This window comes from Emys orbicularis, chromosome 4 (assembly GCF_028017835.1).
Source record: "Emys orbicularis isolate rEmyOrb1 chromosome 4, rEmyOrb1.hap1, whole genome shotgun sequence".
In the NCBI taxonomy this organism is placed as follows: domain Eukaryota; kingdom Metazoa; phylum Chordata; order Testudines; family Emydidae; genus Emys; species Emys orbicularis.
In genome coordinates this window covers 154378051-154393543 of record NC_088686.1, presented here as the reverse complement: position 1 = coordinate 154393543, position 15493 = coordinate 154378051, and the positions used below count along the sequence as shown (strand labels likewise).

The 15493-nt window shown below is 53.8% G+C and overlaps 1 protein-coding gene across 1 annotated transcript in view; it reads left to right on the top strand.

Moving 5' to 3' along the window:
- The window catches only part of LOC135877954 (zinc finger protein 420-like), a 71387-nt gene extending 60488 nt beyond the window's left edge, over positions 1–10899 (top strand). Inside the window, exon 12 of the mRNA XM_065403475.1 lies at positions 9819–10899. Within this exon, the coding sequence (XP_065259547.1) occupies positions 9819–10899 (1081 nt within the window). The remainder of the gene's footprint in view (positions 1–9818) is intronic.
- The last annotated feature ends 4594 nt before the right edge of the window (positions 10900–15493 follow it).

Below are 15493 nucleotides of genomic sequence, written 5' to 3'. Positions count from 1 at the left end.
GGCCTGTAAAATTCCCCATGCAGACAAACCCTTAATGAGGGAAGATTAAAGGTGACTGCCAAGCAGAAGTAAAGTATCAGAGGGGTAGCCGTGTTAGTCTGGATCTGTAAAAAGCGACAAAGAGTCCTGTGGCACCTTATAGACTAACAGACGTATAGGAGCGTGAGCATTCGTGGGTGAATGCCCACTTCGTCAGATGCATGTAGTGGAAATTTCCAGAGGCAGGTATAAATATGCAGGCAAGAATCAGTCTAGAGATAATGAGGTTAGTTCAATCAGGGAGGATGAGGCCCTCTGCTAGCAGTTGAGGTGTGAACACCAAGGGAGGAGAAACTGCTTTTGTAGTTGGCTAGCCATTCACAGTCTTTGTTTAATCCTGAGCTGATGTTGTCAAATTTGCAAATGAACTGAAGCTCAGCAGTTTCTCTTTGGAGTCTGGTCCTGAAGTTTTTTTGCTGCAGGATGGCTACCTTTAAATCTGCTATTGTGTGGCCAGGGAGGTTGAAGTGTTCTCCTACAGGTTTTTGTATATTGCCATTCCTGATATCTGACTTGTGTCCGTTTATCCTTTTATGTAGGGATTGTCCAGTTTGGCCAATGTACATAGCAGAGGGGCATTGCTGGCACATGATGGCGTATATTACATTGGTGGACGTGCAGGTGAATGAACCGGTGATGTTGTGGCTGATCTGGTTAGGTCCTGTGATGGTGTCGCTGGTGTAGATATGTGGGCAGAGTTGGCATCGAGGTTTGTTGCAGGGATTGGTTCCTGAGTTAGAGTTACTGTGGTACGGTGTGTGGTTGCTGGTGAGAATATGTTTAAGGTTGGCGGGTTGTCTGTGGGCGAGGACTGGCCTGCCTCCCAAGGCCTGTGAATGTGAGGGATTGTTGTCCAGGATGGGTTGTAGATCACTGATGATGCGTTGGAGAGGTTTTAGCTGAGGGCTGTAGGTGATGGCCAGTGGAGTTCTGTTGGTTTCTTTCTTGGGCTTGTCTCGCAGCAGGAGGTTTCTGGGTACACGTCTGGATCTGTTGATCTGTTTCCTTATTTCCTCGTGCGGGTATCGTAGTTTTGAGAATGCTTGGTGAAGATCTTGTGGGTGTTGGTCTCTGTCTGAGGGGTTGGAGCAAATGCAGTTGTACCTCAGCGCTTGGCTGTAGACGGATCGTGTGGTGTGTCCGGGATGGAAGCTGGAGGCATGAAGGTAGGCATAGTGGTCGGTGGGTTTTCGGTATAGTGTGGTGTTAATGTGACCGTCACTTATTTGTACTCTGGTGTCTAGGAAGTGGACCTCCCGTGTAGATTGGTCCAGGCTGAGGTTGATGGTGGGGTGGAAGCTATTGAAATCGTGGTGGAATTCTTCCAGAGTCTCCTTCCCATGAGTCCAGATGATAAAGATGTCATCAATGTAGTGTAGGTAGAGAAGGGGCGTGAGTGGACGAGAGCTGAGGAAGCGTTGTTCCAGGTCAGCCATAAAAATGTTGGCATATTGTGGGGCCATAGCGGTGCCACTGGTCTGGAGGTATATAGTGTCACCAAATTTGAAAGAATTGTGCGTGAGGATAAAGTCAGAGTTCAGCAACCAGTTGTGCTGTGTCATCATCAGGGATACTGTTCCTGACAGCTTGTATTCCATCTGTGTGTGGGATGTTTGTGTAGAGAGCCTCCACATCCATGGTGGCTAGGATGGTGTTTTCTGGAAGATCACCAATGTATTGTAGGTTTCAGAGTAGCAGCCGTGTTAGTCTGTATCCGCAAAAAGAACAGGAGTACTTGTGGCACCTTAGAGACTAACAAATTTATTAGAGCATAAGCTTTCGTGGGCTACAACCCACTTTATGCATCCGAAGAAGTGGGTTGTAGCCCACGAAAGCTTATGCTCTAATAAATTTGTTAGTCTCTAAGGTGCCACAAGGACTCCTGTTCTTTTTGCAATGTATTGTCGTTTTCTCAGGAAATCAGTGGTGTCACGGAGATAGCTGAGAGCAGAAGTCAGTCAGTCATGCTCCACCCCCACAGCAGCCTACTATGCCACTTTGGGGCTATCTACACAGCAAGTAGCAGTAAGTCTCAGAGCCCAGGTCGACGGACTCGGGCTCACTCTGCAGCGTTAACAATAGCTGTGAGATGTTTCACCTCGGGCTGGAGCTTGGGCTCAGTGAGTCTCAGAGCCCGGGTTGACACACTTGGGCTTGCGGAGCCCACGCTATAGTGCTAAAAATAGCTGTGAGACCTGGCTAATCAGCCTAGGGTCTCAGCCCGAGCGGCAATGTCTCCACAGCTCTTTTTAGCACAGTAATTCAAGGTCAAGTCTGTTGACCCACACTCTGAGACTTGGTGCTGCTGGCTGCCCCTCACTGTGTAGACATGCCCTAGCTGGCTAGTAGCACTAGCGGCCACTTTCATCAAATATATGGTTAATAATAACAACAGGATTCCAGGGGAGCCAACAGGGGAGGTAGGCTGCCTGAACTCCAAGCTCCTCGCGATACCCCGCAGAATCTGTTCAAAATAACAGCAATCCTACTATAAATGTAGTTAATTTAGATTGATATCAATGCACCATCTGCTACGGGATCCCTGGATAAGAGTTTGGACCTCTCCTCTTCTCCAGTAACGAAGCAGGCCTGCAAAAAGCAAAAGCTATTTGAGAGCTCATGTCATATGAAGATGTAGGAAGAAGCTCCGGATAGAATCCTGAACAGACCTTGCAGGTGCTTCAGTAGATCTCAGAAGAATTAACTCTCTGAAGAACAATGTCAGCAGATATTGCTGATGTGAAAAAGACCACTGCAGCTCATCAAACCAGCCTACGAAGGAGAGTGGGGTAAGTTGAGGCCCATGTGTCTGCATTGGAGGACTCTGTAACAGCCAGTAACGCCTCCTCAAATCAGCAAGTGCAGAGAATTAGAGCCCTACAGGAGAGAGTGGACTATCAGGAGGGCAGAACAAGATATAATAATTTGCATTTGGTTGCCTTTCTGGAGGGCTTTGAGAAAGGTAAGTCTATTGAATTCCTAAATAAGGCTGTCCCTGAATTCTTAAAACTCCCTTCGGGAACTGATTTTGAAATTGAGAGGGAGCACTGTTTCTTTGCCCCGAAGCCCCCAGCAGATGTGAGACCAAGACCTTTCCTCATTTTTTAATGAAGTTTTTAAAATGTGGCACCAGACAGTTCAATAAGGCCATGGATATGAACATACAAGGCCGATGACGTACTACATTTCATTTCCGGCCACATTTCAGATTAAGACTGAAGGATAATGCCACAGTTTTTGCACAGCAACAGAAGCTACGAAATTTATGGATTCTCTGTGAGGGACTCTCTTCTGGTCAGCACCCTGGAGACGGATCCTCTCTTTTACACTTCAAGGCATAGACTGGTCCTTATTCTGCTCCACCCGCAATGTCTGTACTGTATTTAAGATAGAAGGAAGATATTCTTTGCTTGGTCTGTTTTACTGGAAACAATTTTTGAGGCTGCTTTTTTCTTTAAGACTTCTGCCTCCCCCACGGAGTATATAAGACAGGGGTAGGCAACCTATGGCACGCGTGCCGAAGGCAGCACGCGAGCTGATTTTCAGTGGCACTCACACTTCCCGGGTCCTGGCCACGGGTCCGGGGGGCTCTGTGTTTTAATTTAATTTTAAATGAAGCTTCTTAAACATTTTATAAACCTTATTTACTTTACATACAACAATAGTTTAGTTATATATTATAGACTTATAGAAAGAGACCTTCTAAAAACGTTAAAATGTATTACTGGCACGCAAAACCTTATATTAGAGTGAATAAATGAAGACTCTGCACACCACTCCTGAAAGGTTGCCGACCCCTGATATAAGAAGTCAGGGGTCTATAAAATTGCACCTGGAATTACCAGTGCCAGTGGTAAGTGATTACCCAGATCCACAGTGAAACCAACGCCCCCATCTGCTAGGAAGGACTATGAAGGTGAAACATTTACTTGATGCGTAATAATTTATACCTCCCTTGGACTGGGACTGAATCTTATGATAGTGAGCATCTCCTGGGGCGCTGAGCTCAGGACTTTCATGCCCCTCCCCACGCTTGCCGGCGCTCTGCATGCCTGGGCTTGAGGCTTCTGCCTGGCATCTGCAGCTGGGGCTCAGGGGTTCCCTTGCAGTTCCTTCTGGGGCTCAGGTGTCCATTTTTCTGGATGCCCCCAAATGGGCCAAGGCCCTTGTGTTAATCTGCCAGGGACTAGCAGGTAGGAGCCCCCAGCTGAGATGCTCTGACAAAGTGGGACTGTTCTTAATGTTTCCTCTGAATACTGTGTGGGTGCCTCAGTTTCCCCTATGCATTTCTTAAGTCTCCAGTGTGCATAATTGCCCAACACTCTGTATCCTGGCTACAAATGGCTGGGGCCCTTCCCCCCTGTAAGGGAATAGCTAAAGGTGAACAAAGAGATCAGGTGACCTCCTGGCCCGGGAAAGAGACAAAGGCCAGAAAGGAGGGGCTGGAGAGGGTTTTCAGTAGGGAGCTGGCCGGGGACAGGAAGTGAGGGCAGACGGGGTTGTCTGGCTCGCTGGGCCCCAGAATGGACCCGGCTGAGGGGTTCTGTTCTCTGTACCTACAAGCTCTGCTTTAGATGGTGTTCCTGTCATCTAATAAACCTCTATTTTACTGGCTGGCTAAGAGTCACGTCTGACTGCGAAGTGGGGGTGCGTGCAGGACCCTGTGGCTTCCCCAGCACCCCGCCTGGACAGACTCAGTGTGAGAAGTGCATGGAGGGGTATATGCTGAATGCTCCAAGGTCAGACCCAGGATGGTGAAGCCGTGTGAGCTTCTTGCCCTGGAAAGAGCCTCCAAGGGAGAGGAGGCTCCCCAAAGTCCTGACTGGCTTTGTGGGGAGCAGTTCCAAAGCATTGCCCAGGGACTCCGTGACAGGTGCTCCCAGCAGCCGGGACCCACCTCCACATCTGGGAACCTCCTCTAGCTTCAGAAAGGTTGCTGGCTGCTGCCCTCAGAGCCTTGGTCTGAAGGCAGCACAGAAGTGAGGGTGACAATGCTGTGACCCCCCTACAACAACCTCTGAACTCCCCCATTCTCCCATTTTGGCGGGACCCCCATGGTTACAATACCATGAAATGTCAGCTGGAAACATCTGAAATGGTGACATTGGTCAATTTCAAGGCCAGAGGGTTTTTAAATTAGTCAAAATGAGCTGTGAATTTGGTAGGGACCTGGCTGTTATGGAGGCCCTAGCAGGTTTGCACCCCAGTTCTCTTGAAAGGCCATGTAGAATTCATGCTGCCTGAGAAACTTCCCAGAATAAGCTACCAGGACTGGGGGGAAATGAAGGAAACCAACTGAAGCCTGAGCTAGGATGGAGAGTATTGATCCAAGCAGTGTTTGAACCCCTCCACCCCCACAGAGGGGCGCTGATTTCTGTTTGTGAACTTGCTACAGACCGTGGGCTTCAGCACAAGCCGTACAACCCATACTCTGACCTCTTGGATAAACAGCAACGTTGGCTTTTCAGAAACCTTTTCCCCCAGGGCTCTGCATCCACTTGGGATTGTGCCCAGCAGAGGCTGGTGGAGGGGAGGGGAAGATAGAGGAGGCCGTGCAAATGTCATGGCGTCTGCACTACCACACACACACACGCACACACACCCAACCAATGCCAATGCACGGCATATTAGCCAGGACAGTAAATTATTTGGCCATAACTTAAAGTCCTCAGTGTTGAAAGTACAATTTATCCAGAAAACTAGGGGAGGGGAGGGAAGGAGAGTTGCAGTAACCAGCTTGGATTTCCAGTCTCTGGCCAGGCATATCCCCCTCTCCAGGGTTTTCACTGACTTCTTCTCCAAACTGGTCCTCCTGATATAATCTGAGGTCACATCCTGGCCTTCAGGGACATTCGCAGGATCTTCACTGTTCCCAGCTGCAGCATCACCCTCGTTATCCTGCAGCACAGCACTTGGCATCCAAATGCAGACTCCAAAGAGACTCAAGACTGTTGGTTGATTCCTGAATTCAGGGCCTGATCCAATTCCCATCAAAATCAGTGAGCCAGAGCCTCAGCTGGTGTCAACTGGAATCGCCCCATTGATTCCGGTGGATTTACAGCCCATTCACACCAGCTGGGGATCTGAGAACCTCACAGAACCTCTCCACTAATTCCAATGGGTGTTGGAACAGGCCTGTAAGTAACACACCTTCCCCCTGTGACAGAAAAACGCAGGCCTGGCCCTGTTTGAAAGCAGCTGTTGAATTCTGTTTTGCTCATGATTCTCAGATTCTCTGTCTCCTTGTGTGATCGGGGAGCTGTATCCTTTCCCCTCCTAGCCCCACCACAGATTCATGAAATCAACAAGACATCTGAATGGTCAATGGCGTTAATATCTTTGGAGACTCCAATCAGGGATGCAAATGGCCCCATGCTCTGCAATGACTTTGGGGGAGAGGCCGGTTGTATCTGTCATTTGCAAAGACACCCAATAAATAAGGGGGAGGGATAGCTCAGTGGTTTGAGCATTGGCCTGCTAAACCCAGAGTTGTGAGTTCAATCCTTGAGGGGACCACTTAGGGATCTGGGGCAAAATCAGTATTTGGTCCTGCTAGTAAAGGCTCAATGACCTTTCAGGATCCCTTCCAGCTCTATGAGATAGGTATATCTCATTATTATTATAAAATCTGTTTGTTTTTTTCATATAGAAAATGCTTCATTTCAAGATTGGGAGACTAGTGGAAAGACTAATTAATTACTCTTATTATAGTTAATCTTAACAGTAGCACCTAGAGGCCTCCTGTGAGATCAGGGCTTCAGGCGCGGCGCAGACACAGAATAAGAGATAATTGAGGCCCTAAAGAGGTTAATATAAGATAGACAAAGGGCAGGAGAGAGGAATGATTTGCCCAAGGTCTCACAATAGGTGAGTGGCAGAGTCAGGTATGCAGGAATCTCCCAGGCCAGGGGTGGCCAATCGGAGCCTGAGAAGGAGCCAGAATTTACCAATGGACATTGCCAAAGAGCCACAGTAATATGTCAGCAGCCCCCCCTCAGCTTCCCCCCCCCCCCAGCGCCTCCCACCCACTGGCAGCCCCACCGATCATCGCCTCCCCCTCCCTCCTCGCACCTCCCGATCAGCCGTTTCGTGGGGTGCAGGAGGCTCCAGGCAGGAGGGGGAGGAGCGAGGGCACAGCAGGCTCAGGGGATGGGATGGGAAGGGGTAGAGTGGGGGCAAGGCCTGTGGCAGAGCCAGGGGTTGAGCAGTGAGCACCAGGGGAGGCTCCAGGCACCAGCGCACCAAGCGCGTGCCTGGGGCGTCAAGCCGCAGGGGGTGGCCTGCCGGTCGCCGTGAGGGCGGCAGTCAGGCTGCCTTCAGCGGCATGCCTGCGGGAGGTCCGCCGGTCCGCGGATTTGGCGGTAGGTACGCCGAAGCCACGGGACCGGCAGACCTCCTGCAGGCATGCCGCCGAAGGCAGCCCGCTTGCTGTGCTTCGGGTGGCAAAATAAATAGAGCCGCCCCTGGTGAGCACCCCCCGGCACCTTGGAAAGTTGGCACCTGTAGCTCCAGCCTAGGGTGACCAGATGTCCTGATTTTATAGGGACAGTCCCAATTTTTTTCAGAGTAGCAGCCGTGTTAGTCTGTATCCGCAAAAAGAACAGGAGTACTTGTGGCACCTTGGAGACTAACAAATTTATTTGAGCATAAGCTTTCATGGGCTACATCCGAAGATTCTTGCATTCTTGCATCCGAAGAAGTGGGCTGTAGCCCACGAAAGCTTATGCTCAAATAAATTTGTTAGTCTCTAAGGTGCCACAAGTACTCCTGTTCTTTTCCCCAATTTTTTGGTCTTTTTCTTATCTAGGCTCCTATTACCCCCCACCCCCTGTCCCGATTTTTCACACTTGCTGTCTGGTCACCCTACTCCAGCCCCGGAGTCGGTGCCTATACAAGGAGCCACATATTAACTCCTGAAGAGCCGCATGTGGCTCCGGAGCCACAGGTTGGCCACCCCCGTCCCAGACAATAAACCCAGCCAGCTTTGCTAAATTGATAATAAAGGGACATTAGTTATGTGCAGAACAGGGACCCTGCCTCAGAGTTTACAACCTTTGGAACCAGGAGTGGGGGGCTGAGAAGAGCCGTGCTCCACCCCAGAGGTGGCTGCTGCGAAGGGATTGCTGGGTAAACAGCCTCTGCACCCCACCCCAGAGGCCACTGTCAGCACCCGGCGAGGGGTCCCTGTATACCCAGCCCCCACCCCAGAGGTGGCTGCATCTCAGTGCTGGTTCAGCCAGTGCCTATGGAGGATTTGCAAGGCGTATAAAAAGGCTCTGCTGTGGCAGACGTTGAAGAAATACAAGAGGCTCTTGGACTGGGATCACTGCAGTGATGGGGCTTCACCTGCCTCCCCGGGGACAGGGCCCCCATGATCATCACCCACCTCCACCCCAGGGTGAGCCCTCGCCCCTCCCCCCTCTTCCCTGGGAAAATCTCTCCCCCTCCTCCTAAGGCGTCGGAAGTGCGGCGAAGGGGTCTGGATAACGCAGGGACCTTCCTGTTCCCAATCCCAGCTGCCCCCTCGGAAAGCGGCGGCGGGGCTGAGCGCGGAGCCAGCGCGCCCGGGAACCCAGCGCCCGGCACCCCGGGGAACCCGCAGCGGGGCGCAGCCAGGGGCGGCCCCGGGGGAGGGAGAGAAGCAGCCGCGGAGGCAGGAAATCGCTGCCCGGGGGAAGCGGCCGCAGGGCCGGGGGGGATCGGAGCCAGATGGGGGCTAGAGACACACACACCCCCAGCCAGCTCCGGGGCAGCAGGGACGGGGGCGGGTCTGGGGATTAACCCCCCGGAGCTCTGTGTGTAGGAAATAGCCGCTGTTTCCTCCCCCCGCCCCCAGCGGCATTCCCTGCCCTGCCCCCCCGCATGGAGCCGGGGGCAGAGCCGCGGGTCCCGGATCTCCAGCGCTCCCCGGGCAGGGAGCTCCCCGGAGGCGCCCGCACGGGTGAGGAACGCGCGGCTCCGGGAGGGAAGGGGGAGGCCAGGGGGTGGGTTACACTCGCCCCCCGAGCTGGGGGTCCTGCTGCCCGGCTGGGCTTTTCCATTGGTGTCCGAGCCGAGGGGGGAAGCTCAGGGGATTTTCCAGCGCGGTGCAGATCCTGGATCTTTGGAAGAGGCCGCAGAGGAGAAGACCCGCAGGGGAGCGATCGCTGTTGCTCTCCGAAGCTGGGCTGGGCGCCCGGACTCCTGGGTTCTATTCCCCAACTCGGCCTCTGCTGCAGGGCCTGGGGGAGCCGCTTCCCCCTCTGGGCCTCCCTGTCCTCCTTAGATTGTGAGGGCAGGGACTGTTTCTCCGGGTGTGGGTGGGTGCAGTACCCGGCACGAGGGGGCCCTGATTTTAGCTGGAGTCTGTGCAGCGCCAGGCGCAATGGGACCCGGGTCTCAGTCTCATCTCTTGATGAGAGCCGCTGCAGCACCGGGCAGGACAAAGCACATCAGAGCAGGGGCTGGGGGGCTCTGGCTGTGGGATTGGTACAAATGTTGATTTCTTTGTAGCAAAGCCCTTTGCCATCCCTGGCACAGCCCTGCCTGGACTCTCTCTCTCGTCCAGCAGGTGCCAGGACAGAGGAGGAGAATCCCCAGCAGGAAGGGCCTGTGGGAGCCGAGTCTCGCGGGAGGTCCCAGAGCCCTGCATGTGGAGACACCGTCTTGGTGGGACGGCAGCAGGGAGACCCCGCGGGGGAGACACCCGAAGGATCAGAGGACCCCGAGCTCCTTCCCAAAGCCCTCAAGGGGCAGAAATCCACTATCTGCCCTGACTGCGGGAAGAGCTTCGGGAACAGCTCCCACCTGGCCCGCCACCGCCGCACGCACACGGGGGAAAAGCCCTACACCTGCCCCGAGTGTGGCAAGAGCTACCGGCAGGACTCGCACCTGGCCCAGCACCGGCGCTCCCACACCGGCGAGCGCCCCTACAAGTGCACTGAGTGCGGCAAGGCCTTCTCGCAGAGCTCCAACCTCATCATCCACCAGCGCACACACACCGGCGAGCGCCCCTACACCTGCGGGGAGTGCGGGCGCAGCTTCGGGCACAGCTCGGACCTGGCACAGCACCGGCGGGTGCACACGGGGGAAAAGCCCTTCCCCTGCCCGCAGTGCGGCAAGCGTTTCGCCCAGAGCTCCAAGGTGACCCAGCACCAGCGCTTCCACACCGGCGAGCGACCCTTCGGCTGCCCGGACTGCGGCAAGGCCTTCCGGCTCAGCGCCGACCTGCTGCGGCATCGGCGCACCCACACTGGCGAGAAGCCCTACAGCTGCGCCGAGTGCGGCAAGCGCTTTGTGGAGAGCTCCCACCTCATCCGGCACCAGCGCACCCACATGGGCGAGCGCCCCTACCGCTGCCCGCAGTGCGGCAAGGGCTTCAACCAGAGCTCCAACCTGCTGCAGCACCAGCGCACCCACCGGGGCGAGCGTCCCTATGTCTGTGGCGACTGCGGCAAGGCCTTCGGCGTCAGCTCGGCGCTGCTGCAGCACCGGCGCACCCACACCGGCGAGCGGCCCTACCGCTGCCCCCAGTGCGGCAAGAGCTTCAGCGTCTCCTCCACCTACAACATCCACCGGCGCACCCACACCGGCCTCAAGCCCTACACCTGCGCTGACTGCGGCAAGGCCTTCAGCCGCAGCTCTGCCCTACTCCAGCACCAGAGCACCCACACCGGGGAGCGGCCCTACCGCTGCAGCCACTGCGGGAAGGGCTTCGGGCAGAAGGCGGCCATGGCCCAGCACCAGAGAACTCACCTGGGCCAGGAGCCCACCGGAGTGATCCCACTGGGGGACTGGGGTGCGGCCCAACTCGGACAGAGCCAGGGGGAGGAGGAGGAGGGTGATGAGGCAGGAAGCAAGGAGAGCGCCGGGCTGGGGTGATTGGGACCAGGGCACCGGGAAGGGAATATGTGCCTGGCGGGGCAATGAAGGGAAAAGTGGAAGCTGCAGTGGACGCTGAGGGGATTGATAGTAGGAGGATCACTGTGACGGCTCGAGGCGGCCTGGTTCAAGCTCCAGGGTGGAAGGGGAGGGGAGTACGTGTCTGGGGGGAACGGGTGGCAGGGGACGGGAAGGTCTGTACATGTCTGGGGGAACAGAAAGGGCGGTACATGTCTGAGGGGGAACATAAGAACATAAGAATGGCCCTACTGGGTCAGACCAAAGGTCCATCTAGCCCAGTATCCTGTCTACCGACAGTGGCCAGTACCAGGTGCCCCAGGGGGAATGAACAGAACAGATACACATCAAGTGATCCATCCCCTGTCGCCCATTCCCAGCTTCTGGCAAACAGAGGCTAGGGACACCATCCTGGCTCATAGGTCCATCAATGGCTATCTTCCATGAATCTATCTAGTTCTTTTTTGAACCCTGTTATGGTCTTGGCCTTCACAACATCCTCTGGCAAGGAGTTCCACAGGTTGACTGTGCGTTGTGTGAAGAAATACTTCCTTTTGTTTGTTTTAAACCTGCTGCTATTAATTTAATTTGGTGACCCCTAGTTCTTGTGTTATGAGAAGTAGTAAACAACACTTCCTTATCTACTTTCTCTACACCAGTCATGATTTTATAGACCTCAATCATATCTCCCCTTAGCCGTCTCTTTCAAGCTGAAAAGTCCCAGTCTTATTAATCTCTCCTCATACGGAAGCCGTTCCATAGCCCTAATCATTTTTGTTGCCCTTTTCTGAACCTTTTCCAATTCCAATATATCTTTTTTGAGATGGGGTGACCACATCTGCACACAGTATTTAAGATGTGGGCGTACCATGGATTTACATAGAGGCAACATGATATTTTCTGTCCTGTTATCTATCCCTTTCTTAATTATTCCCAGCATTCTGTTCGCTTTTTTGACTGCTGCTGCACATTGAGTGAATGTTTTCAGAGAACTATCCACAAGGACTCCAAGATCTCTTTCTTGAGTGGTAACAGCTAATTTAGACCCCATCATTTTATATGTATAGTTGGGATTATATTTTCCAATGTGCATTACTTTGCATTTATTAAATTTCATCTGCCATTTTGTTGCCCTGTCACCCAGTTTTGAGAGATCCTTTTGTAGCTCTTCCAGTCTGCCTGGGTCTTAACTATCTTTAGTAATTTTATATCATCTGCAAATTTTGACGCCTCACTGTTTACCCCTTTTTCCAGATCGTTTATGAATATGTTGAATAGGACTGGGCCCAGTACAGACCCCTGGGGGACACCACTATTTACCTCTCTCCATTCTGAAAACTGACCATTTATACCTACCCTTTGTTTCCTATCTTTTATCCAGTTACCAATCCATGAGAGCACCTTCCCTCTTATCCCGTGGCAGCTTACTTTGAGTAAGAGCCTTTGGTGAGGGACCTTTCTGAAAATCTAAGTACACTATATCCACTGGATCCCCTTGGTCCACATGCTTGTTGACCCCTCAAAGAATTCTAGTAGATTGGTGAGGCATGATTTCCCTTTACTAAAACCATGTTGACTCTTCCTCAACTAATTATGTTTATCTATATGTCTGACAATATTGTTCTTTATTATAGTTTCAACCAGTTTGCCCAGTACTGAAGTCAGGTTTACCGGCCTGTGATTGCCGGGATCACCTCTGGAGCCCTTTTAAAAATTTGGCGTCACATTAGCTATTCTCCAGTCATCTGGTACAGAAGCTGATTTAAATAATAGGTTACAGACTACAGTTATAGTTGTGCAATTTCACATTTGAGTTCCTTCAGAACTCTTGGGTGAATACCATCTAGTCCTGGTGACTTATTGCTGTCTAATTTATCAGTTTGTTCCAATACCTCCTCTAATGATACCTCAATCTGGGACAGTTCCTCAGATCAGTCACCTAAAAAGAATGGCTCAGGCTTGGGAATCTCCCTCATATCCTCAGCCATGAAGACTGATGCAAAGAATTCAGTTAGTTTCTCCGCCCTCCTCTGACGGGAATAGGTGGCGGGGGTCGGGAAGGGCAGTATGTGTCTGGGGGGGTCGAGAAGGGCGGTACGTGTCTGGGGGGAATGGGCGGCAGGGGATGGGAAGGGTGGTATGTGTTTTGGGGGAAAGTTGCGAGGGTCAGGATGGGCAGTACGTGTCTGGGGGGAACGGGGAACTAGTCTGGGCCCAATCCTTTCCCCTGGTACAATCCTTGTTCCAGCTCAGGTGGTAGCTACGGGATTTCTCATGACTCCAGCCTCCTTTGTTCTATTCCACCCCCAATATAGCTTTGGCACATGGCAGGAATCTTTTGTCTCTCTAGGTCCCCACCCCTCCTTCTCAATGGAAAAGCACCAGGTTTAAGATGGATTCCGGTACCAGGTGACATGGTCACATGTCCTGTGAGACCCCAAGCCTTCATTCTTCCCGGCCTGACTCACAGGAAGGCTTGCAAGTAAACAGAGCCATCTACAGTCAATTGTCCTAGTCAATGGGTGCCATCAAGATTCTAAACCACCATTAATGGCCCACACTTTGCATAATTACAATAGGCCCTCAGAGTTATATTTCATATTTCTAGTTTCAGATACAAGAATGATACATTCATACAAATAGAGTGACCACACTCAGTAGATTATAAACTTTGTAATGGTACCTTACAAAAGACCTTTTGCAGGAAGCATATTCTAGGCACATTATATTAATACTCATTAGCATATTTTCATAAAATCATATGGAGTCCAACATCACGACGTGTCTGGGGGGGATGGGAAGGGCGGTATGTGTCTGGGGGAGTCGAGAAGGGTGGTACGTGTCTGGGGGGACCGGGCAGTGGGGGACGGGAAGGGGGATATGTGGCTGGGGGGGGGGTCGGGAAGGGCGGTACGTGTCGGGGGGAACGGGCGGTAGGGGATGGGAAGGGCGGTATGTGTCGGCAGGGAATGGGCGGCGGGGGATGGAAAGGATGGTACATGTCCAGGGGGAACGGGCATGGGGGGATGGGAAGGACGGTACCTGTCTGGGGGGAACGGGCGGCGGGGGACAGGAAGGGCGGTACATGTCTGGGGGGAACAGGTGGCGGGGGACAGGAAGGGTGGTACGTGTCTGGGGGGAGCGGGGGGCGGGAAGGACGGTACGTGTCGGGGGGAAACGGGCGGCGGGGGATGGGAAGGGCGGTACGTGTCTGGGGGGGACGGGAAGGGCGGTACGTGTCTGGGGGGAAGGGGCGGCGGGGGACGGGAAGGACGGTACGTGTCTGGGGGGAATGGGCGGCGGGGGACAGGAAGGGCGGTACGTGTCTGGGGGGAATGGGCGGCGGGGGACAGGAAGGGCGGTACGTGTACAGGGGGGACGGGAAGGACGGTACCTGTCTGGGGGGAATGGGCGGTAGGGGATGGGAAGGACGGTACGTGTCTGGGGTAGGGGCGGCTCTAGCTTTTTTGCCACCCCAAGCACGGCAGGCAGGCCGGCTTCGGCGGCGTGCCTGCAGGAGGTCCCCAGTCCCGCGGATTCAGCGGCATGCCTGCGGGAGGTCCCCGGTCCCGCGGATTCGGTGGCAAGCCTGCAGGAGGTCCGCCAGCCCCGCGGCTTTGGCGTACCTGCCGCCTAATTGCCGCCGAATCTGCGGGACCAGCGGACCTCCCCAGGCATGCCGCCGAAGGCTGCCTGACTGCCGCCCTCGCAGGGACTGGCAGGGCGCCCCCCCCGAGGCTTGCCACCGCAGGCACTCGCTTGGAGCGCTGGTGCCTGGAGTCACCGCTGGTCTGGGGGGAACAGGCGGCGGGGGATGGGAAGGACGGTACATGTCAGGCGTTGGGGGATGGGAAGGACGGTACGTGTCTGCGGGGAATCGGTGGTGGGTGACGGGAAGGACAGTACGCGTAACCCAGTGAGTGCAGTGCTCTTTCCCCCACAAGCAGTGGCCAGGGCACGTGTTGGCTGGCGGAGCTGAGTCATTGAGCTCAGAGTGGGGTCTTGTGCCTTAAGAGCCAGATGTCTTATGTTCAAGTCCTGCTGCTGATACCCCTGCCTGCAACCTGTCTGAGGTCTGGCTTCACGGTTGAAATAGCCCAGCCTCTTACTTGGACCCCTGGCTTGAGTAGGGGGTGCTCTCCCCATGTCGTCCGGGCTGGCCCCACTGCTAGGGAGCAGGGCGGAGGCTCCGTCGGGGATGTTTCCCCCCCCCCCAGTCAGTGCTGACCTCAAAGCCCTGCCAGGAGACATGGAGCTGCTGTTTTTCAGGTAAGACATCAAACTGAGATCCTGATCCCCAGTGTCAGGACATCAACCTTCCCTAACCCGCCTGCAGTTTCAGTCACATATAGGATTCTCCACTTCCTGTCCCAAACCATTGCTGTGCTCTGTTCATATTGTTTTTTGCAACACACTACCCCAGAGGTGGCTGCAATTCAGTGGAGATGTGAAGGGAAACCCCTCTTGGGTCTGTAGTAGGGGGGTTGGAGAGCTTACGTGATGGCTGTTTGCAGGTGCCTTTGAGAGCATTAACTACGTGAGTGGAAAGCATTATAATCACTAGTATTTTATTAGC